General features: G+C 45.0%; 1 protein-coding gene and 1 non-coding gene across 3 annotated transcripts; one reads left to right on the top strand and one right to left on the bottom strand.

Moving 5' to 3' along the window:
* Positions 1-3,837: 3,837 nt before the first annotated feature.
* Positions 3,838-3,943, bottom strand: LOC137532801 (U6 spliceosomal RNA). Its single transcript, XR_011024005.1, has one exon. It is a non-coding gene; the product is annotated as a U6 spliceosomal RNA (small nuclear RNA).
* A 1,764-nt stretch (positions 3,944-5,707) lies between these two features.
* LOC137545558 (fatty acid-binding protein, liver-like) lies at positions 5,708-22,572 on the top strand. Of its 2 annotated transcripts, none has more exons than XM_068266929.1 (5): positions 5,708-5,842; positions 9,723-9,822; positions 14,958-15,130; positions 16,601-16,690; positions 22,484-22,572. In XM_068266929.1, the coding sequence occupies exons 2-5, from the start codon at positions 9,753-9,755 to the stop codon at positions 22,535-22,537; spliced, it is 387 nt and encodes a 128-aa protein (XP_068123030.1). In that variant the 5' UTR covers positions 5,708-5,842; positions 9,723-9,752; the 3' UTR covers positions 22,538-22,572. The 2 variants fall into 2 exon arrangements, with proteins under 2 accessions (XP_068123030.1, XP_068123039.1); XM_068266938.1 differs by lacking the exon at positions 5,708-5,842 and adding an exon at positions 8,447-8,493.
* Positions 22,573-23,986: the final 1,414 nt, after the last annotated feature.

Here is a 23,986-nt window from a genome sequence, read left to right as displayed (position 1 = left end):
CGACAAAAAGCATGTTACCTGTGCAAAGAAAACAGACATTTCCCGCATTTAAAAGACAGTTTTCCCTTTGAAACTTTAAAATCGATTTTCTCAAAAACTATAAGCTCTTTTTGCTAAATTTTTTTTTCCTCTTGTACCCACTCCCAAGGTGCACATACCCTGTAAATTTGGGGTATGTAGCATGTAAGGAGGCTTTACAAACCACAAAAGTTCGGGTCCCCATTGACTTCCATTATGTTCGGAGTTCGGGTCGAACACCCGAACATCGCGGCCATGTTCGGCCTGTTCGGCCCGAACCCGAACATCTAGATGTTCGCCCAACACTACCTGAAGCTAGTTCCTGGTCGGGAGGGTCGCTGCCCGGCAACGCACGTCATTTATCACAAGCTCTGTACATGCAAACTATGTCAAAACTACGTAGCACGTATGCGCAAAGCGCTCCTAGTCACTCGCGATCAAGGACCCCTGTTTTTGAATTTTTAAAAGGGCTAAGGTATCCTTTAAAGCAGTGGTCCTCAAACTAAGGCCCGCGGGCCGAATGTGGCCCCCTGAGGCTTTTTTACCGGCCCCCCCCACACACACAAAATGTATTACTTAGATGCGGTCAGCTACATCTTTAAATATTTGTGGTCCACATATAGAATAGTAGTGCTGGCACCACCCATCCACATGGAAGCCAGAAAGCAGTAATTTGCTGGTCCCCAATCAAATTCCACATCAGGTGACACTGCTGTCCAATTGGACTGCAGGTTGTCAACTGGGTATGCTTCACTGTCTGGTCCGCAAAAACTTCGACATCATTATATGTATACTCCGGGCCCCCCAGCAGTCTGAACTAGGTTGATCCGGCCCTCGACCCAAAATGTTTGGGGACCCCTGCTTTAAAGTAAACCTGTAATGAAAAAAGTGCCCCTAGGGAGAATCATCTGGATCCAAAGAGGCTTCCCTGAGCCTCCAATTTAGCCTCATTACTGTGCAGGGACACCGAAACTCTTCAAAATCATATCAAGCCGAACCCGATCGGTCCGCTCTAATGCACAGATCCAGACACCTTGCGCCTGAGCAGTAGAATGGGCCCGATCTGGCTTGGCTATTTCCGCTGGAGCCCGAGCGGTAAGACACTAGTGCATCTGCAGAGGTGCCCCTCATGTTTGTTTGGATTCAGAAGCCTGCTGACTACTGTGTGCCCACAAGCCCTTGTTGGCGTACTTTCTGGGGTCCCATTGTAGGAATGAGGCTGAACGGGAGGACGAGGGAAGCATTTATATGATCCAGAGGCTTCCCCCTCCTGAAGTAAGTACCCCTAAGGTCAATTTTTTCCACTACAGGTTCACTTTAAAGAGAAGTGATATTTGTAGATGGAGTGTGATAGGCTGAGCTGATATTTTTTTTATAAACAATATTGACTGTAAGAATCTATACGTTGGTTGCTATGGGCAACAACACTACACCTTCGTTCGGCAGAACATCACATCAAGTGTGATGACTCTCACCACAGCAACAGCATAGCAGATAGAACTTCTTATGCTGGGCATACACGGCTCGTTTTTGTGTCGATGTCGAGCCAGCGGCTCGATGCTGGTGCGTCACCGCTCGTCCACGCGTGTGCGCGGATCGATCCCCGCTTGTCCCTGCAGGCACTTCCTTCTCCGCGCTTATCAGCGCTTCATTTTTGCCTATTGTCCGCCCACGGGGATTGAGCCGGGAATCAATCCCCCGCATGATCTGACATGGCGGAAATTATCAATCGAGCCATCAGCAGCTCGATTGATAAGAAGAACCTTGGCTGTGTATGCAGCATTATGCTGGGCATAGACGGGTTGATCCGGCGGGCGATTAGCCGCCGGATCGACTCCAGCCACGTCCCTGCCGCGTCCCCGCTCGTCCGTGCGTGCGTGAGGATCGATTCGCGCTCATCCCCGCCGGCGGTCTTTATCAGCCGCTCGATTCCCTGCCATTGTCCGCCGGCGGGAATCGAGTGGGCGCGGGTCGAGCGGCTTGATCGGGCCAGCTGAATATTATCAACTGGCCGGATCAGCTGGTCGATACATGGTACAGAAACATACCGTGTATCCCCAGTATTAGACGTCGTCAAAGTTTCAGGAGTTTATTCAGTAAACAGATATACAGATGCTTATCTCTACATGTTTGTTACACCTCAGCAAAGCAATTTGTCTGTAGTAAGTCCTCTTGGCGTTACAGCTCTTGGTCCATTCCTTTTGAATGGCAACCAGGCTTTCTCTTATGTTACATCTATACTACGTTGAACTTAGGCCTATATACAGCATACAGTTAGCTAAATAAGATGACAAGACATTACAAAAAGAGTAGAAAGTGGAAGTCAGAAGCAGCAGCCCCGGGAGCCACGTTAGCTCTTCTTATACTAACCTCTGAAGAGTTAAATGTGACATCATCTGAGCAGGAACGGATCAATACCTCATTGCCTGCTATTGGTTGATAAGACACCGTGATATCATGACAAGCACAGTCTTTACTGCGTATGCCCTGGAAAATTCCATTTTCCAAGGAACTGTCACCTTGTTCTGAGGAGGCCATTGTTTAATGTTGTTGTGAGAATATTTTCATAACAATGGCTCATGTTTATGTTGTTCATCGCCAGCTGGTCTGGCCTCTGCACTGGATATCTCTGATACAGCCTTGGGAGTTTCAGTACAATGTTCTTCTGCAAACCAGAACTGTCTTTATTTATCTCTAAGAGAAATTCTCCTTAAAGGGTGATTCTGCACATCAAGTCTTTTAACTAACTCAGTTAAAGTAACTGAGGCCTACGAATTCAAGCATATAATACTTAAATTCTAACATTGACTATAAGTTTCAACAAGTATACAGAGGAGAAACAAATAGAATATTAAAAACTGTACATGTAGAGCAGGGGTCACGAACCTTTTTGGCTGAGCGAGCCATGACTGCCACACATTTTAAAATGTATTTGCGTGAGAGCCGTACAATATGTTTCAAACTGGGACAGCGCGCATGCACAGCAGATTCTGTTGCAATGGTGATGTGTATACAGTTGATCCGCTGGGCAGCGGAAGTGTCAGACACGTCTTCAGCTTTTCTTGGGTTTCAGCAACATCAGCAATTTCCCTGAGAGCCAGACAGGAGAAATACCAACTAATAGCTTGTACAGTTAGCTAGCTGACTTGGGGGTAGATTCACTTTGTAGGATGAGATCCCCGCACTTTGGCCCAATAGGCTGCCTGTCAAGTGACAGACAACCTATTGGCCCAATCAAAGTGCAGGGATCTCATCCTACAAGTCACTGGACCTGACAGGGTCTAGAGTGGGACAGTTGGAGTGGCAGTTTTGGGGGGAGCACAAGTAAGTTAGTAGTGCACGCTACAGCGGTAGCGTGCACTACTTTTAAAATTTTACTTGCGCTGACACACTAAGCTGCGCTGCTTGAGCAGTGTAGCTTAGGGAATCAGCCCCTACTGATTTGTATGTGATCCAGATGCAGCCATCAAAAGAGCCACATTTGGCTCCCGAGCCATAGGTTCCCTACCCCTGATGTAGAGGGACATAAAATTGCCTTATATACAGTACAAACAAAAATCCAGAGGAATACAACGTTTCTCATTTGACACCTTGATACAAAAACTTTTATAAATGAACTGCCACAACAACAATTTCCAAGAAGCACTTTCTATGACAATGTTACTGAGACAAATCGGGGTCTTTTCTAAAATGAAGCTTGAACTAAGCCCTGTAAAGATGTAATATCATATCCACAGTCTGGATCACTATAGGTTGTTAGTGTTGTTTTTAGAGGTAATGCATTAGGCTTAAAAAAAAACAAAAAAACCTATTGTTGATTGGAATATGGAACACTTCATAAATTTGTGTAAAAACCTTACACAGAGGCCATGCTTATCTTCTCTGTATCATTCTAATTGTAGTATATGTCCTGCCAAAGCAGGACGGGCTGATTTATATATATATATATACATATATATATATATATATATATATATATATATATATATATAGACAAGTTACTTGTTATAGTTAGTTTTTCATCTCGGATCAGCTTTAGTTAGAAAGTTTTACACATCAGTTTGTTATCTATAGGAACCCTTCACTGTTTCCATTGTCTCTGTTGTGATAACATAAAGTAAAAGCTGGACTTGCACACAAAAAAAACAGATACAACTAGAATAGGCTACAACAGGCTACAGTGTACTTCAGCGGTTTATGTTGCCACTTTGACTTAGCTCTGCCCTACCCTAAAGTCCTGTAGATCTTTCTGTTCAGGGTGATCAGTGAGTGATTGGCCAATCAAAATTGAAGGTTTGTACCAGGCTTTATGCACTCAATAATGTAGTATGCAGCCAATAAGTCCCAATGTAAACAGGCAAAGTCACTTAGAAAACTTTCATATTGTTAAAATGCACCTCTTTATACAAGTTTGTAATTTGCAATAGTTAAGGCCGGATTTGTACTCTTTACTGCCCAAGACCATTGTCACCAGCCAGCCCCTTCAGTATAGGTAGGAGAGACGCTGGTTGGTGGGACAGAGGCACAGCGTCTGCTGATGGTGACGGAGGGGAAGAGGAAGCTTCTACACTGGAGACGAGTTGAGATGTGAGTGACTGACAGACGTTTTCCACTTCCTCTGCTTGCAACTCTGCAATGCTGCCCTAATCCGTAGCTATTTGCCACAACGCCAAAATGCACAGAGAGCAGGGCCGGCATTGCACAAGCAACTGGCAAGAGAGTACCATAGTCAGGACCTCGCCCAATTTCCCTGCACTGCAGCATTTGTAAGTTTGAAAATGCTGCACCAGTTTAGCCTGCTGCCTACCCACCCTTGCTCCTGTGGTGCCCTAGGCCATGGCCTAGGTGGCCGTGGCCTAAATCCGGCCCCAGCCAAAGCCAGATGTTGAGGCTCACTTCCTCATCTGCTAGTCTTTTGATCGCGTACGTATGAATCCGCCGTCGGTGAGCTGGTCACAAGGTGAGCCGAATAACGGCTCTCCCTGCTGCTGTTCAAATCCCCAATTAAATATTATTTCCCCTCCAAGTTAGAGCAACTTTAAAGGGAGATGTAATTTTGGGTCTGGCAATCGCTGGATTCCTAAATGACTCTGGCATGTGGCGCATAGCATAGCACTAGTGCTATGGCAGTGCCCAACTTTCATACCCTCATCTAGTGTCTCCAACCCTCTTCCCTCTAGATTGTAAGCTCACAAGGGCAGAGTCCACCCCCATATCGTTTCCTGTTTCTGGTGTACTTTATCAAATGAACATGTATGTACCAGTATTGCTAAAGTTTCACATTAACATACATCAACCATGTATGTATTTTGTACTTGTGTTGCTAGATGCTCTGATTGTACAGGACCTTACTCATGTACTGTATTTATTATCTGCGCTATTGTCCTTTTCTGTACTCTGTACGGGTATGGCAGATGTTGACGAGATATAAATAAAATAATAATAACAATGATTATTGCAATGATTGTTACTAGTACTGATCTGTGGCTTTGGTCATAAGGTTAGGTAAGCTAATGAGTCATTTTTCCTGTCAGGTAGATATGATACGTGTAAGCACCTGGTGTAACTGGACACCTTTAGAACGGAAATAAAATGGTTAATTGTCATTAAACATAAATAGCTTCCAGCACAATCCTGATGACTGTCATTACTCTTGAAGAGTGTTGACGTTGCTTAGAGACATCATGTCAAGAGACTGTACAGTCCCATGAGACCTTCACCATCACATCTGTTTCTTTCCTTTCCAACCTGAGCTTCCTCCATACTCTTGCAGAATATTCCAGGAACCCACCAGGAGCAGCCAGGTTTCCAGTCTTCAGGATCGGTATGTTGGCTATACAGGAGTTGCTCCTTAACTTTGAGTAGAGTGGCCATTGACTACTCTATTGACTGTTCCTCACTCGTAGTGGAGTGCATGTACATCAGCAATGTGGTAGCAATGGACTGTGTACTGGTTAAGGGCTCTGCCTCTGACACAGGAGACCAGTTTTAGAATCTTGGCTCTTACTGTTCAGTAAGTCAGCACCTATTCCATAAGGAGACATTGGGCAAGATTCCCTAACTCTGCTACTGCAAGGAATCTTGAGCGCCCTAGGTGCTGCAGCTCTGTCGCTTTGAGTCCAGGAGAAAAATGCAAAATAAATGCTCTGTGTCTTGTTTTCTTAATGAGGACAAACTAGAAGATTATGAAACCTGACATTGCTGTTCTACTGACGTTCTAAAACTGGCACGTCTCATGTTGGCATACGGTAGGAGAACACTAGTAATTTCTTAAAAACGTATTAGACAATAGGTTCAAAGTAAACTTCAAATACAATTGAAAGCAAAAAAAATAAATAAAGATATGTCAGTTGATGTCTGGCCATCATATTGTACATATCCGTTCTTTATAGTGGTGGTGGCAGTATAATCAACAATCATTGATCATTTTTGGGTCACAGAGCTTAAATGGAGGTTGCACCTATTTGTTGAAGGTGCAGTGACATAAGATAGTCGCACACATTGGGGATAGGCCCATGTTGTAGCAATGGTATTGAAAGCAGATTAGTGAGGTCTCCATCCACAGCACAGCTCTGCTAAAGAGACTGTAGTCTCACTCATCTCTCCACTCCACCAGAAATGCAGACATCAAAACAACAAACCTTTATTCGGGTAATATCTTTAATGACTAACTGTACATGGTTCATTGCAAGCTTCCAAAATGTTAAGATTCTTCTTCAGGAATTATACAGAACTGGACCAGAAGCGTACCGTCATTTAACGGTATTACCTGAATGTTGGTTAGAAGTCTGCATTTCTGTTTCATGACTTAAACCGGACCACACTTCACTTGCTTCACTTCACCACTACAACATACAAGATGGAAGATACAGCAGGAATATGCCCCCAAACTGACCACTCCTGATGCCTTAATTTCAAAATGGATACATAGCTGGACTAATTTTTGGATTCCACCTGTCAGAGGACACTGTTTCCAGGCTTAAATGTCTGTCCAAGGGGCTTTAGCTGGGACTCTTTTCCACACAGTGGATACATTAGTGGACTATTAAAAGAATCTGTTACTGACAATTGACAATTTTGTTTTCAAAGTTTTTATTGAAATGTTTAGGTTTTTAACAACTCGTATGGTACAAAAAAGGTATGAACGACATAAAGAAAACAGTGGGAATAGCTTGTACAGATATCTTCAACATATAAACTTAACTTGACAATGGACACTTTTATATACAGAATATAATATGTTATACCGGTAATTTGTTATTAACTTGACACAGTTTGTCAATTAGTGGAAAATGTAAAAAATCATGTAGCACTTATGAACTTGTGAATTTAGTTGCTGCTTTTGTTTAAGTTTCATTGGTTGTGTTTATAAATGGGTGTAAATAGCCAAAAAGCATTCTAGGCTGTGAAAGGCTTCAACGGAGAACAGAGTTCTTTGTTCCAAACAACTCTCATTAAAGGACAACTGAAGTGAGAGGTATATGGAGGCTGCCATATTTATTTCCTTTTAAGCAATACCAGTTGCCTGGCTATTCTGCTGATCCTTTCCCTTTAATACGTATAGCCATAGACCCTGAAAAAGCATGCAGCAGATCAGATGTTTCTGACATTATTGTCAGATCTGACAAGATTAGCTGCATGCTTGTTTCTTGTGTTATCCAGACACTTCTGCAGCCATGCAGGATGGGATTCTTGACACCTTGGGAAAAAGGACACAAAGACAATGGGAGCCCAGGTAGTGTAGCATTTTAAAGTTTAGATGGATGAAAGTGATGAAAAAGAACTACCTAGTAGGTTGCCCCTACTAGGTTGCCATAGGGACAACCAACCACTTGAGGCAGGTGGAGACAATTAACCCGACTCCACTCGGGGTGTCCAGCCTGGACTGGGTGTGGTTGCTCTCTGTGGTGAAAATTAACTAGCTTCCACAGTGGTTGACACCACGTGGGGCCAGAAAAGACCCCTCCAACCTGAGTACGGTGGGGGTTAAGTATGCACAAAAGAGTAAAGAGGCATCCAAATATGCATATAACTGAGTTAAAAGCAATAAGAATGTAAAGGGTGAGGTGGGTTACCTCAGTAACGACAGTATCATAAGACAAAAATGGTTTATTTAGTACAGGCAACACGTTTCACTGGTATATGCTCGCTTCCTCAGGCCAGTACAAATGCCAATCAAGTAATAGCCAATAGTTTTGAGCGCCTCTTGAGCATTGATTACATGAAGTCTCACATATGAAAGTAGGAGGTCTCCCCATTTGGGGTCTTATAACTTTCTGTTGTTGGAATGAGAGATACATAGCAGAAGTGTTTTAGGAAACAAAGCTTCATTATGTCAGCATTCCCAGGACCCTCCCACCACCACCACTACTGTAACACCTGCATAAGTCACAGCCCTTAACCTCATGGTGTTATGGCCAGGGACTACACAGCCATGGAGGGGACAATTTACAATGGCCTTCTCCCCCCAGCACTGTATGTATTATAATCATATGTTAAAGATGACTAAAACCAGCTCTCCATGAACAACTACTGTGTGGGGATAGGAAAAGGAATGATTTGTTCCACTATTCAATGCACAAGTGATTATTACCTCTACAGTACCAATGAAAAGCTAATATGGTGAGTGGAGGAGCTAGCCCCAGTGGGTCCCTCACGTCCATTAGCCTTGGAAACCTCAGCATCTCCTGTTGCTATGCCGCTGGTTATGCCTGAGGTAAACATCTTGGCCTCAATTTCACTAAGCAGTTTAGACTAGTCTAGTTATGGTTTTTAGTCTACTGATGGTTTGATGTAATGTTTTAGACCTGTTTTTAGATCTGGTCTAAAACATTTGGTAATTAGGTTGGTAAAGCAGGGGAAATGATCAAAAGATGCAGTTCACAAAGGCAAACAAGGAGTAACCACGCCCACTTTTCCTGACAGCAATTAAATTAGCTGATTTCTGTCGGTAAAGTCATTTCTGTGAGGTATTTTATGCTGGCTACACACGGTGCATTCCTGCACTTAATGCGCCTCTCGATTCCCGTCGATTAGTTTATTCCCAACATGTCCGATTCGCGTTTCGATGGATCGTTAGGTCGATTTGCCATACTTTACATGGCAATCGACCTAAAAATCATCGGAATGCGCTCGGAAATGCTCAGAAATAAACGAATCGACGGGAATCGAGCGGCGCATTCAATGCGGGAACGCACCGTGTGTAGCCAGCATATTTTAGACGTGAGGATGGAACCTTTTGAATTAATTATGAAGGAGTTTAATTGTATCCAGAGGAGAGCTAATCAGAGGAGAAGGATGTCAGTCATAGCTACTCGTGTTTGTGAATTGCATCTTTTGATCATTTCCCCTGCTTTACCGACCTAATTATTAAATGTTTTAGACCAAGTCTAAAAACATGTCTAAAACATTCGGCAATTATTAGTGAATTCCCTCTTGATGCAACTGATTTACACCAAACCATCAGTAGACTAAAAACCATCAGTAGACTAGTCCTATCTGCTTAGTGAATTGAGGCCCTTGTGTAGTATGCAAGTTCAGATTGGTGTTAGTATAATCTATACACTGCAAATGTTTAATTGCTGAACCAGCTGTAAAGAAGGTGACACACCATCTGACCCTGATCATAAACATAATTGTGTATGTATCCTTATCATCAGAGGGGGCTGGAGGAGTCATATGTCCATTCTCTCTGTCCTTCTCAGTCAGCAGAAGCATAAGATTCCAGACGTTCTATGATGGACTTCACCGGAACTTATGAGCTTCAGTCCCATGAGAATATGGAGGCTTTCTTGAGAGCCATGGGTAAGGATGGATCTCCACTCTTTATTTTTAATATTGTTATTAATAAAATATGAGCAACTATACACAGGAGTTTTTTAATATTTTATTTTGGGTATATATGTTAAGCTGGTTTTGGTCGTAACATATATACTAAAAGGATGTCTAACTTTAGAGTCATCATCATTCTCCAAGATTTTTCCTGCTGATTGAGCAAAGCAATTTTTGGAAGCTATCCCTGTCTCACTATTGCGTTAAAGGTCAAATATCACTAGTTTTATTGTTCAAATACAGGATTCTTTATTCAGAAACCTGGATAAAGGTGGCCATACACTGGTCGATTTGCCATCAGATTCGACCAACAGATAGATCCCTCTCTGATCGTCTGATCGAATCTGATCAGAGAGGGATCGTATGGCCACCTTTACTGCAAACAGATTGTGAAGCGATTTCAGCCAGGAACCGATCACAATCTGTGGAGCTGCCGCTGCTGAAGCCCCCCCCCCCCCTCCTGCATACATTACCTGTTCCGGACGGCGCGAGTCCCCCTGGTCCCAGCTGTCTTCTTCTCCGCTCTGGGCTCCAGACCGTTCCTGCAGCTACTGAACTTCCTGTCCAGGGGAAGTTTAAACAGTAGAGGGCGCTCTACTGTTTAAACTTCCTGCCGGGACAGGAAGTTCTGTGTAGCTGCAGCCGGTCCGGAACCCAGCACGGAAAAAAGACAGCGGGGACCAGGGGACTCGCGCCGGCCGGAACAGGTAATGTATACCCGCTGTATTGCGTCGGTCATCGGGCATTCGAACGCCGCTATCGATGCAGTCCCGACCCGCCGGCGATCGAGAAAAATCTTCAGCACGGACGGATCGACGGAAATCGACGGGAACGATCGATTTTGGACGGAAATCGATCATTCTGTCAGCGGTGTGCGCTGCGATTTCACAGCCGATTCGATCACTGTGATCGAATCGGCCGTATATCGGTGGGAAAATCGTTAGGTGTATGGGCCCCTTAATGTTGTCCAAAGCAGTGCAGTACCTTTATGTTTGGAGGGTGTCATGGAGTTGCGTTCAATATGGGACTTTGCCTGACTCTGATGTTTCCTCCTTCCAAGCCAGAACGGAAAGCATCGGAGTCATGTTAAGCCCAATGTAGAACACAATTAATTCTCATTCCTCTAATTTACATCAGCCAAATTAAAGCAAGCTTGGACAGAACCTTATGAAAACACAGCTGGGAAAATAAAGTTGTGACACCAGAGGGTCCATGTTTAAAAATACTTTTGAATTAGAATCATACAAAATATTTTTCATGTACGTTACTTTTTTTGGTGCTCTGCCTGATTATATTTTGTGAGCAGAAGTATCTCACTTTAGTGCTGAAGTACACAAGTCTACAACAGTGCTGTAACAAAGTCACTAGACTTGATGATTGATAACTAGGCTCCATTGTTATACACGCTTCAGTGTTCCCTATCTTATCTAGGCCTTTCTGGATGCCATATTTGTTTCCCCATATATCCTTTACGATTCCTTACAATTTTGGCACTTCGGCTATGTCACTATTGATACAGCAATACCTTTTTAATACTTATGCCACCAAAGTGATACATATATTGTTTTTTTCAGGACAATTTAGGCTTTCTTTAGGTCATTTTTTAATAAGAATTGTTTAGTTTTATAGACATTTACTTTGGGAAAATTAGGCATGAAAAATTACAATTTTTTTCATATTTCACTCTTCCTTATTTTCACATGACAAGGGCTTCACAGGGATGCTCTCTGAGCTTAATCATGAGTAATCACGAGTGATTATGCTTGATTCAAATGAGGTGTAACTACAGCAAGTGTGCGGCAGGGAATGAAAGGGTTATTTACCCATAATTCCACCGTCTGCCTTGCGTCCTGAGAGTCCGTGCTATTAGATGGCTCGTGTTCCAAGCCTCGCTGCCATCACTTCCTCCTTCAAGCCGGAAGGAGGAAGTGATGGCAGCGATGCTTGGTACACGAGCCATCTAATAGCACGGACTCTCGGGACGCAGGGCGGAATTATGGGTAAATAACCCTTTCATTCCCCGCCGTACACCTGCTGTAATTACACCTCATTTGAATCACGAGTAATCACTCGTGATTACTCATGATTAGGCTCCCCTGGGGCTCCGGTTGTAAAACACCATAAAATACAGTATTGGCTCTTCCCGATTAAAATTATACTATAAATTATTTCATCACTAGCTGGGCATGTAGCATACCATTATCACCAATCTGTGTTCCTAGTCTAATCTAGTTTGCGAACCCAAATGCTGTACAGACATTGTTAGGCAACAGCATAGTGGTGCACCAATATAGTGTTGGGTCCCCAGACCGTTGCCCTAACGACTGCACCTGATTGACACGGCCGGGCGGCAGCCATTACAGGTGTCCACCATGAATCTTAACCACTTGCCGACCGCGCACTCATAACGCGCGTCGGCAAAGTGGCAGCTGCAGGACCAGCGACGCAGATATGCGTCACCGGCTGCAGGCTAATTAATCAGGAAACAGCCGCTCGCGCGAGCTGCTGCTTCCTGTCAATTCACGGTGGGGGGCTCCGTGAATAGCCTGCGGGCCGCCGATCGCGGCTCGCAGGCTAAATGTAAACACAAGCGGAAATAATCCGCTTTGTTTACATTTGTACAACGCTGCTAACAGTAGCAGCGTTGTACTAGATCAGCGATCCCTGGCCAATCAGCGGCCGGGGATCGCTGTCACATGACAGGCAGGAGCCTGTTAGAGGCTGCACAGGACAGATCCGTTCCTGTACAGCCTCCGATCTCCGGGGAAGGGAGGGAGGAGAGGGAGAGGGGGAATCCTGTGGTGGAGGGGGCTTTGAGGTGCCCCCCCGCCAGCCACACGCAGGCAGGAGCGATCAGACCCCCCTAGCACATCATCCCCGTAGTGGGGAAGAAAGGGGGGACAATCTGGTCGCTCTGCCTGGTGTTTGATCTGTTTGATATTGCTATATATTGGTTTTTAACCTCCCCCCTCTCAGTAATGTTTAGCTTAACCACCTTAGCGGTATGGACGAGCTCAGCTCGTCCATTACCGCCAGAGGGTGCCGCTCAGGCCCTGCTGGGCCGATTTACATGAAATAAAGAGCAGCACACGCAGCCGGCACTTTGCCAGCCGCGTGTGCTGCCCGATCGCCGCCGCTCTGCGGCGATCCGCCGCGAGCAGCGGCGAAAGAGGGTCCCCCCAGCCGCCTGAGCCCTGCGCAGCCGGAAAACAAATAGTTCCGGCCAGCGCTAAGGGCTGGATCGGAGGCGGCAGACGTCAGGACGTCGGCTGACGTCCATGACGTCACTCCGCTCGTCGCTATGGCGACGATCTAAGCAAAACAAGGAAGGCCGCTCATTGCGGCCTTCCTTGTTTATTCTGGGCGCCGGAGGCGATCAGAAGAACGCCTCCGGAGCGCCATCTAGTGGGCTTTCATGCAGCCAACTTTCAGTTGGCTGCATGAAATATTTTTTTTTTTATTTAAAAAAAACCCTCATGCAGCTGCCCTGGCGATCTTAATAGAACGCCAGGGTGGTTAAACTATTTAGTTAGGCAGTGATTATGCCCTGGAGGACTCTGGGAGTGCAGATGTTGTTTCTGCTCACTTTGTAACACACACAAAAAAAGCAATCCACAGTGTTGTGCCTTGCCAGCAGTAAAGATGTCGCCACCCGTCATTTAAGAATGTAAATCAGGGAGAGGAAAGATATTAAGATAGGCAGACACTGACTAAATCATTTATAAATGAATATTGTAAAATATAAGCAATTTTCAATCATTAAAGAGCACCTCCAGACAAAAAAGTTTTGAATGGCAATACATATATGTAGTCTATGCACTGTGTACATTTGAATAAATGAACTTATAACGTTTACATCTGTTACATCATAGTGGATAGAAGAGACTCACATTTATATCTGTAATATCACTTCCTTCTTTCTCCTCATTCTGAAGTCTTGCTAAAATACACCCTCAGCTTTGCGTCCTACCCTCCAGCCTGGTTCCCTCCCTCCCCTGCTCTCTGCCTGCCTGGATCAAATTACTTCTCTTTTCACAGTGTGTAGGAGAGAGGAGAGACAGGAGAACTGCTGTGGCCTGTCTTCTCATGTCTGTTTGCTATAATTTTTAATCTACATGTCTGCCTGCCTACCTGGATTAGATCTCATGGACATGGGGGGGTGTAGTTATAACATCAATCCCCCAGCATCCTTTGCACCTATGGTTTGGAAAGGAAAAACAAATCACCCTGGCCCAATTTCATACTGGGGGCATGAATTTCAAGACCATATGTGGAATACAGACCCTAGAAGTGAGAAAATCGCACTTTATTTGTGTGATTTTATATATCTTTGCAACTTATTAGGTTTAAAGAAAACTAAATTATAATTTAGGTACTCTTTAAGTTACATTCAGTAAAGGTCCTCTTTAAAGAGGAGCTGTCAGCCGTACTATCTCAGAAAAAATAAACAATACATATTTAAGTAGATAAATACTTGCTCTACTTATATAACATATGCATTGCACTGTCCACATTTTGATTTTAGTGATTTATCTATTGTAAAAAAAAAAGAAAATCCTTAGGATTCTCAATTTTAACTGTGTCTATCTTTAGGCCAATCCTGATGTCATTTCCTCCCTTACTCTCCTCTGCCTGATTGTGTATGCATTGTCCACACAATGGGAGTGGGTGGGAGTGCCTCCCAGTCTTCAGCACTCCCACCCAGCTCTGCAATAGCAAGTGCAATGTCTCAGCATGATAAATATTGGCCAATCGGAGAGGAACAGAGGTGTGGGAGGGGAAAACAGGAGAGAAAGAGGCTTCAGCCAATGAGGCCGCATTAGTTAAGTCTGAGAGGAAAGTGAAGAAGCAAAAAAAGACAACCCAGCATGTATGCAACTTCCTTTTTGCGGCAACGTACCAAATAAGTCAGGTAAACTGGGGAATGATCATTTATCAACAAGAAAAGTAATAGTGATTTTTTACTTTTGGATTGCCTGGTTAGCATCCATATTACTTGTTTACCAGATAAAAATAAAGAATTGATTTTTTATTTTATGCCCGACAGTTACACTTTAAGTGAGTTTCTGGCTTCTGGAAATCATATGACTTAACATTACTGATTTCAGGGGTTCCTGAAAATGTAATCGAGAAGGGAAAAAATGCAAAAGGCGTGACAGAGATTAAGCAGCATGGAAATCACTTTGTGATCAATATGGCCACAGGCCCGAAGGTTCAGCACTTGGAGTTCAACCTTGGTGAGGAGACTGAAGTGGAAGTGCCAACTGGAGAGAAAGTTAAGGTAAACATTTTAAACAGGAACTGTAACCAAGGATTGAACTTCATCTCAGTCAGTAGACAATACCCCCTTTCCCGTGAGAAATCTTTACCTTTTCTCAAAAGGTTTATCAGGCAGCTCTGTATGGCTTAAAGGAATACTGTAGGGGTGTTGGGGGAAAATGAGTAGAACTTACCCGGGGCTTCAAATAGTCCCCCACAGACATCCTGTGCCCGCGCAGCCGCTCACCAATGCTCCGGCCCCGCCTCCGGTTCACTTCTGGAATTTCAGACTTTAAAGTCTGAAACCACTGCGCCTGCGTTGCCGTGTCCTTGCTCCCGCTGACATCACCAGGAGGTTACTGTGCAGGCCCAGACCATACTGGGTCTGCGCAGTACACTCCTGGTGACATCAGCGGGAGTGAAGACACGGCAATGCAGGTGCAGTGTTATTCCGACTTTAATGTCTGAAATTCCAGAAGTGAAGCAGAGGCAGGGCCAGAGCATTGGTGAGTGGCTGCGCGGGAACAGGATGTCTGCGGGGGACCATTAGAAGCCCCGGGTAAGTTCTACTAATTTTCCCCCAACACCCCTAGAGTATTCCTTTAAATTGTGATGAAACTCCTCCAACAGTGTGATGTCAGGACCATGGTACTGACATCGCACTGTTGGAACCGTGTTGCATTGTGGGAAATAACAGCTATTTCCAAATGCCAAAAAAGCAGCATTTCCTTCCACAGTCATTGCCTGCCAGCAGTAAAGATGTCACCATGTGATAAATGTCAGAATGTAAATCAGGGAGAGGAAAGATTTTACAATGAGCAAACCCTGACTAAATCATTTATACATAATTATTGTAAAAAATAAGCACTTTTTTTTTACTACATTACTTTCACTGCAGTTCATCTTTAAAGACCACTTGTAACCTAAACCCTTATATTTCTTTGTTAGGTCTTAGCAGTTGTGCTGTAGCTCGCTCTATCTATCTAATCCTATTCCTAGATAGTGTATTCTGCTTGTAAAAAGTTGAAAGAAGTTAAAACAGGAGATGATTTACATGGAGCAGTAAGCACTGCATTATAAAATGAATAACAAAGGGTGAGAGAGCCCTGCCCTTGTGCCCTTACAATCTAATAGTAACATATTGGTAATAAATATGAAATATCAATATTTTACTATCAGGATTATTGGGCGTCCAAATTTCTGAACACCATCAAGTACCCCCAGGGCCATATACCTCTAAGAAATAGCAAACTTTATATGTTACATTACATCAATGTTAGCTGAGTTTTCTTTCTTTAGGTGAGGAAACTAGTGAAAAAAAAATTAAATAAAAAAAAAATAACAACCTGAAAATGGAGTAAAGTACAATACAAATGTCAAATGATTTGCATAAATGAGAACCTGTTAAAGAAAAAAATGCACAAAACCAATTGTAACTATCCATCTAACCTCATATGACCTTTTATATCTTTTTTACCTTGTTTTTTCACAGTCTACCATGAATCTGGAAGATGGCAAGCTTGTTACAAAATTTAAAGGTGTCACCACTGTTATGGAGCTTTCTGGAGATACCCTCACCAGTGTAAGATTTGAATAATGTGTATATTATTATTATTACTATTATTATTATTATTATTATTATTATGAGTTTGTATGGTGCAAAGTTCATGGACAATCAAGTCATCAGTTTGATCAGCTGATTCACTAAGCTCTAATTTGCTGCGATCAATTCCTGCCTTAGTGCACAATTGTGTCCTAGCAAATCAGAGCCTTAGGTTGGTTTTACACTGCTGACTTGTGGTTGCTGTGCGGTGCGATCAGCACCGCAATGCCAAAAAAAGCCTATGGAGATTACTGTGGCTGTGGACGGTAATCTCCACTTTGTCTGCAAGCCAAGTAGAAGGTGAGGCTCTGTAGCGCTCACTTCCTGTGGCACACGTTGGAATTGCGCAGTAATGTATTGAAAAAATACGCTTCCGTGCATGCGCACCGCAATGTGAAAAATAAAGAAAAACCTGCATCGCCATAAACATACATGACTTCCGGACGCTGCACATCGCCAGGCAAGTTACCCACCAATGCTCGGTTGCACTAGCGTCAGCCGTGCAGCAAAAACGTCACGTCCGCTGCATAACATCAGACAGGTATGAAATGCCCCCTATACTTACATTGGTGTATCGTTACCCTGGGGCAAAAACAGGGTAACACAACGCACCATTGTGAAAGGGGCCTAAGGGACGGTTCACATGGGCTTCTGGCAATGTACAGAAAATGCATTTGACAGCTTTTGTGGCTTATAGCATTTGTCACCCTCGCAGGGGGACACGGAGACATGGAGGTAAGCGACCCATATAGAAACATGTTTTTCCCAGGGTAGGCTGAAAAGAAGGGAAAAATTGAGCTTGGAATGTGGTGTTCGGACAAATGATGGTAAAGGCGCAGCACTGTAATGGGCAGCACTTTAAAGTGAACCTCCAGACTAAAAATCTGCTCAGCAGCACTGAAAAGGCTTGGTGTTTTTCTAATAGTTTCACAGCATCAGAACTTTTTCTTACCCAAGCCTCATTTTTAGCTGCACAGAAGATTCCCTGATGCTGTACAAAGCATGATGGGATTTCTGATGTTGCTTTTCTCCTTCTGCTGTTTTGGTGCAATTTTTTTTTTTTTTAACCTTTGAATGTGAGATTTGAAGCCTAGTGCGCAGACTGCGCACAGCTGGGAGGGGTGATCAGTGTTGCCAACCTTTCACGTTATTTTTTACTGACAAATACTTAAAAATTTACTGACAAGAGATTTCTTGTACTGACAAAACACCCTGCGCCGCGCGTCGAAAAATGGGCGTGGCCACGCAACAGAATGTGGGCGTGGTCATGGGTGGGGCCAAATATACATGATTTTAATATTGCTGTGAAAGGTCTGCCAGGGAAGTTTGAGCTCTGCCATAGTGTTTCCCCCCCTTCCCCAAAAATACATGTAATCTTACAGCATTTCACCAAAAATCCACGTAATCTGGCAGAGGTTCTTCCAAAATACATTTAATCTGACAGCAGTGGTTCCCCAAAAATAGGTAGCCCCAGGTCTATAGGTGTCCCCAGAATAGGTGGCCAGGGGTATAGATGTCCCCAGAACAGGTAGCCAGGGGGAGAGATGTCCCCAGAACAGGTAGCCAGGGGTATATGTGCCCAGTATATGTAGGCAGGGGTACAGGGCCGGTTCTAGACTGGCACATATGAGGGGGCAGTCAAATGGGTAGGGGGCAACATGTTCGAGGAAATTTGCGGCGACTAAAGTGGGCATGGCAAGTAAATGCACATAATGAGAGACAGTGTTTCACCAGTAAATGCACATAAGAGACAGCCTTTCACCAGTAAATGCACGTAATGACAGACAGCTTTTCACCAGTGAATGCACGTAATGAGAGACAGCTTATCACCAGTAAATGCACGTAATGAGAGACAGCTTTTCACCAGTAAATGCACATAATAAGAGACAGCTTTGCACCAGTAAATGCACATAATAAGAGACAGCTTTTCACCAGTAAATGCACATAATAAGAGACAGCTTTGCACCAGTAAATGCACATAATAAGAGACCGCTTTTCACCAGTAAATGCACATAAGAGACAGCCTTTCACCAGTAAATGCACGTAATGACAGACAGCTTTTCACCAGTAAATGCACATAAGAGACCGCCTTTCACCAGTAAATGCACGTAATGACAGACAGCTTTTCACCAGTGAATGCACGTAATGAGAGACAGCTTTTCACCAGTAAATGCACGTAATGAGAGACAGCTTTTCACCAGTAAATGCACGTAATGAGAGATAGCTTTTCACCAGTAAATGCACATAATAAGAGACAGCTTTGCACCAGTAAATGCACATAATAAGAGACAGCTTTGCACCAGTAAATGCACATAATAAGAGACAGCATTTCACCAGTAAATGCACATAATAAGAGACAGCTTTTCACCAGTAAATGCACATAAGAGACAGCTTTTCACCAGTAAATGCACATAAGAGACAGCTTTTCACCAGTAAATGCACATAATGGCAAACAGCCAGTGTCCTCAGTATATGTAGCCAGCAGATATATGTGCCCAGTATATGTAGCCAGAGGTATATGTCCCCAGTATATGTAGGCAGGGTTATATGTGCCCAGTAGATGTAGCCAGAGGTATGTGTGCCCAGTAGATGTAGCCAGGGTTATATGTGCCCAGTAGATGTAGCCAGAGGTATATGTGCCCAGTAGATGTATCCAGAGGTATATGTGCCCAGTAGATGTAGCCAGAGGTATATGTGCCCAGTAGATGTAGCCAGGGTTATATGTGCCCAGTAGATGTAGCCAGGGTTATATGGGCCCAGTAGATGTATCCAGGGTTATATGTGCCCAGTAGATGTAGCCAGGGTTATATGTGCCCAGTAGATGTAGCCAGGGTTATATGTGCCCAGTAGATGTAGCCAGATGTATATGTGCCCAGTAGATGTAGCCAGATGTATATGTGCCCAGTAGATGTAGCCAGGGTTATATGTGCCCAGTAGATGTAGCCAGATGTATATGTGCCCAGTAGATGTAGCCAGGGTTATATGTGCCCAGTAGATGTAGCCAGAGGTATATGTGCCCAGTAGATGTAGCCAGGGGTATATGTCCCCAGTATATGTAGTCAGGGTTATATGTGCCCAGTAGATGTAGCCAGAGGTATGTGTGCCCAGTAGATGTAGCCAGGGGGTATATGTGCCCAGTAGATGTAGCCAGGGGGTATATGTGCCCAGTAGATGTAGCCAGGGTTATATGTGCCCAGTAGATGTAGCCAGAGGTATATGCGCCCATGGGTAGCCAGGGTTATATGTGCCCAGTAGATGTAGCCAGAGCAGGGCCGGCTCGCTCATGAGGCGGGGTGAAACTTTTGCCTCAGGCGGCAAATTTCTAGGGGCGGCATCCACCCGTCGGTGGGTGCGGGGAGCCGGCCGCCCAGCTGGAGGGGTAGCTCCCCTCCAGCCTTAAATATATCAGAAGCGCAACTCGTAAGAGGCAGTGGGCGGGGAGGACTCACCTCTTCCTCGATCCAGCGTGCGCTCCACTGACGTCACTTCCTGCAACGCCGCCCACTGTATTGTAAATGGACGGCGCTGCAGGAAGGGATGTCAGTGGAGCGCACTCTGGATTGAGCGAGGAAGAGGTGAGTCCTCCCCGCCCACTGCCTCTTACGAGAGTTGCGCTTCTGATGTATTTAAGGCTGGAGGGGAGCGGAGGACGGGGGACCCAGGCGAGGGAGGGGGGGGTCCGACCCCCCTCCCCGCCGCTAGGCCCAATACCCCCGCCCCGCCCGCTACCCCTCCAGCTCGGCGGCGCTGCCCCCCCCCCCCCCCCACGGGGCGGCGGCAGCAATAATTTTTTCAAAATTTGCCTCAGGCGGCAAAAAGTCTAGGGCCGGCCCTGAGCCAGAGGTATATGTGCCCAGTAGATGTAGCCAGGGTTATATGTGCCCAGTAGATGTAGCCAGGGTTATATGTGCCCAGTAGATGTAGCCAGATGTATATGTGCCCAGTAGATGTAGCCAGATGTATATGTGCCCAGTAGATGTAGCCAGATGTATATGTGCCCAGTAGATGTAGCCAGATGTAAATGTGCCCAGTAGATGTAGCCAGATGTATATGTGCCCAGTAGATGTAGCCAGAGGTATATGTCCCCAGTAGATGTAGCCAGGGTTATATGTGCCCAGTAGATGTAGCCAGATGTATATGTGCCCAGTAGACGAGTGACTGGCAGTGGCAGGCGGCAGTGAGCGGAACTTACCTGCGTCTTCTCTCGTCGCCGGCGCGGGATGATTTGCTGCTACTCTGGTCTGGTCCAGACCAGAGCAGCAGAACTTCCGGCGGAGGAGCGAGACGGAAGGTAAGTCCCGCCCGCTGCCAAACGCCACTGCCAGTCACTCGTCACTTAGGAGGGGGACAGTCAGCGAGGGAGGGAGAGCACTAAGGTGAGAGAAGGGGGGGGGGGGGAGATTGCCCCCCTTCTCCACCGCTGCCCACAGCTCTTCCTCCACTGCGCTGCTGTCCTGCAACAGAGCGGGCGGCCGATTGGCCGCCCTTTTACGGACGCTGCTGAATTCCTTATGGAATTCACGGGCAGCATAATTTGTATCCAAAATTACAGGCTGCCCGTAAATTTACGGGCGGTTGGCAACACTGGGGGTGATCAGGACACAGGACAGTTGGAACTGTGTCCCATGCTCCCTGTCACCTCCTTTCAATCAAAAAGATGGCTGCCCCCATGAAATCACAAACATTTGCCTGTTCTTTTAAAATAGGGTGGGTAAGAGATTATATTACCTATGTATTTTAATTAACATAACTAATGTAACTTAATGACAGTATGTTTGTTTAGGCTGAAGTTCTCCTTTAACGACGAGTGCCGCGGCCGGCAGTAAACATCCTGCAATCACCCATGTGAACCGACCCTTACAAACCTATCCATTGTCATACCCTTCTCCATGAGTTCTGATACACAAGCAACAGCACTAGTCACATTACTGCTGGAAGGTGCAATTCAGTCTCTGGCAAAGCATGCCAGACGTGGTGTATTTTATAGATGATCAGAATTGCCGAATTCCAATTCCATCGAAATGTGAAAATTGTGCACGGACGGAATTTGGAATCTGTACACCTGCTTCGAAAAATAGTTAAATTGTAATTTATTGTGAATATATAACTCTCCATAGCTCACATAGCCTTCCAGGCTGGGGAAGACACACTTCCCAGACTCCCAGCAACAGGAAAAATTAACCGCTTCCGGACCGAGTTGGTTGAAATCTACGTCCTGCATGTGGCTGTGTGGCTCTGACAGGACGTAGATTTCAACAATCATTGCCGCGCAGTCACGCTGCTCCTGCCGATCGTGCCATTCTCTCCCCGCCACAATGCACTTGCCCTGGCGTTTATATGACGATTTCATTGGCTCCTGACCCTGTCATCACTGTAAGACAATCCCATTGGCTTACATTGATTGACAGGGTCAGGAGCCAATGAAAGGGGCTCCTGACCGGCGCACAGCTCTCTGTCATCATAGAGACGGCAGAGAGAGGGACCTGCTGCGATGGGCGAGCGGTGTGACCGGCGAGAGAGGAGGGACTGCGCACAGATTCGTTGGTAAGCGCCGTTTTACACCGGTTTGCTGTACCAGCAGTCTCTGGTCCTTAAGGGGGCAGAGACAGCTGGTACGGAACAGGTTAAAGTAAAACAATCTTTACTTTATGTGGCTACATTAAGGTTAAAGGTTTGGGTAAAACTTAACCTCCTGTGATCGCTGTTTAAATCTGAAGAGATACAGGGCAAGCTCACCTTTGCAAAATAACACACCTTCTCATTGTCTTTCAGGAACTGACTTTCAAAGATATCGTCTGCAAGAGAATCAGCAAGAGAATCTCATAAAAGTAATTGTGCAAAACTTGACTGTGTATACTAAAAATGTTAACATGACAATAAATAAACTCTGTGGACTGAATGATTATGAATCTCTTTATTGCATCAACACTTTCTTTTTCACTCATATGTATCTACCATTCACCTCAGCCATTAGTTCTGTGCTGCACAAAATACCGAAAACTACGGGTGCATGAAAAAAGGGCGTCAAGAAAAAAGGCCCAGCTGGATAACAAATTAGCACCAGTGGATAATGAAATCTCTCAATAACAATAAACATTGTTAGCAAAATTGGTTTACGATAAATACCGTTTAAAACAGATGCGACATGAAAATGAAAAGATATTAACGTTAAAAATACATAATCCAACAAAAATCATTCATAATTCCACCATATAGCTTAACCTAACCCTACTTTCACACAGAACCCTCCCCTGGTGGTGCCTAACCCCCCCGGTGGTGCCTGACCCTAACCACACACCCCTGGTGGTGCCTGCCTAACCCTAAGACCTCCCTGATGGTGCCTAACCCTAACCACCCCCCTGGTGGTGCCTAACCCTAACCACCCCCTGGTAAGTGTCTAACCTTAACCACCCTCTGGTGATTCCTAACCCTAACCACCCTGGTGGTGCCTAACCCTAACCACCCCCCTGGTGGTGCCTAACCCTAACCACCCCCCCTGCACAAACACCCTTACACACATAGAAATGATAGCATATTTGATAACCTATAATCTGTACATACAAACAATATAATTTGACAAAAACTATAATGTTGCAAGTTTCTTAAACAATAACATATTTTGCAAACTTTAAAGGGGCACTACAGCGAAAAACTGTAACATTTAAATTATGTGCAAACATATACAAATAAGCAGTATCCTTTTCCAGAGTAAAATGAGCCATAATTTACTTTTCTCCTATGTTGCTGTCACTTACAGTAGGTAGTAGAAATCTGACAGAAGTGACAGGTTTTGGACTAGCCCATCTCTTTATAGGGGATTCTCAGGGATATATTTATTTTCAAAAGCACTTAGTGAATGGAAGTTGCTCTGTCCAACTGCCAAAAAACTGTGTAAGTAGCAGGGAAGCTCGTCCGCATCATTGTTTAACCCTTTTTCAGGAATATCTTCATCTATATTTATAATAAAGTAAGTGCCTCAACCTTCAAGCAAGAAGAAGTAGTGCCCTGCCCCCAGGGCTGGTCCAAGCAAAAGAAGGGGCCGGTCAAAGCAAGAAGAAGTAGCGCCCTGCCCCCAGGGGCGGTCCTACACTTGCCGCCGAGCTGGAGGGGGTCCGCCGAGCTGGAGGGCGTAGCGAGCAGAAAGGGGGTATTGGGCACAGTGGCAGGGAAGGGGGTCGGACCCCCCCCTCCCTCACCTGGGTCCCCCATCTGCGCTCCCCCTCTAGCTTAAGTTCAGCAGCAGCCACCGCTATTGGTGAGAGGCAGCGGGCGGGG

Source organism: Hyperolius riggenbachi, chromosome 1 (genome assembly GCF_040937935.1).
Source record: "Hyperolius riggenbachi isolate aHypRig1 chromosome 1, aHypRig1.pri, whole genome shotgun sequence".
In the NCBI taxonomy this organism is placed as follows: Eukaryota; Metazoa; Chordata; class Amphibia; order Anura; family Hyperoliidae; genus Hyperolius; species Hyperolius riggenbachi.
This window is presented reverse-complemented; position numbering and strand designations above follow the sequence as displayed.

Excerpts from the sequence above, each read along its gene's own strand:
- LOC137545558 (XM_068266929.1), top strand. The coding sequence starts at position 9,753 with ATGATGGACTTCACCGGAACTTATGAGCTTCAGTCCCATGAGAATATG. Across the intron at positions 9,823-14,957 it reads GGCTTTCTTGAGAGCCATGG|GGGTTCCTGAAAATGTAATC; the intron begins GTAAGGATGGAT and ends TACTGATTTCAG. Across the intron at positions 16,691-22,483 it reads CTGGAGATACCCTCACCAGT|GAACTGACTTTCAAAGATAT; the intron begins GTAAGATTTGAA and ends ATTGTCTTTCAG.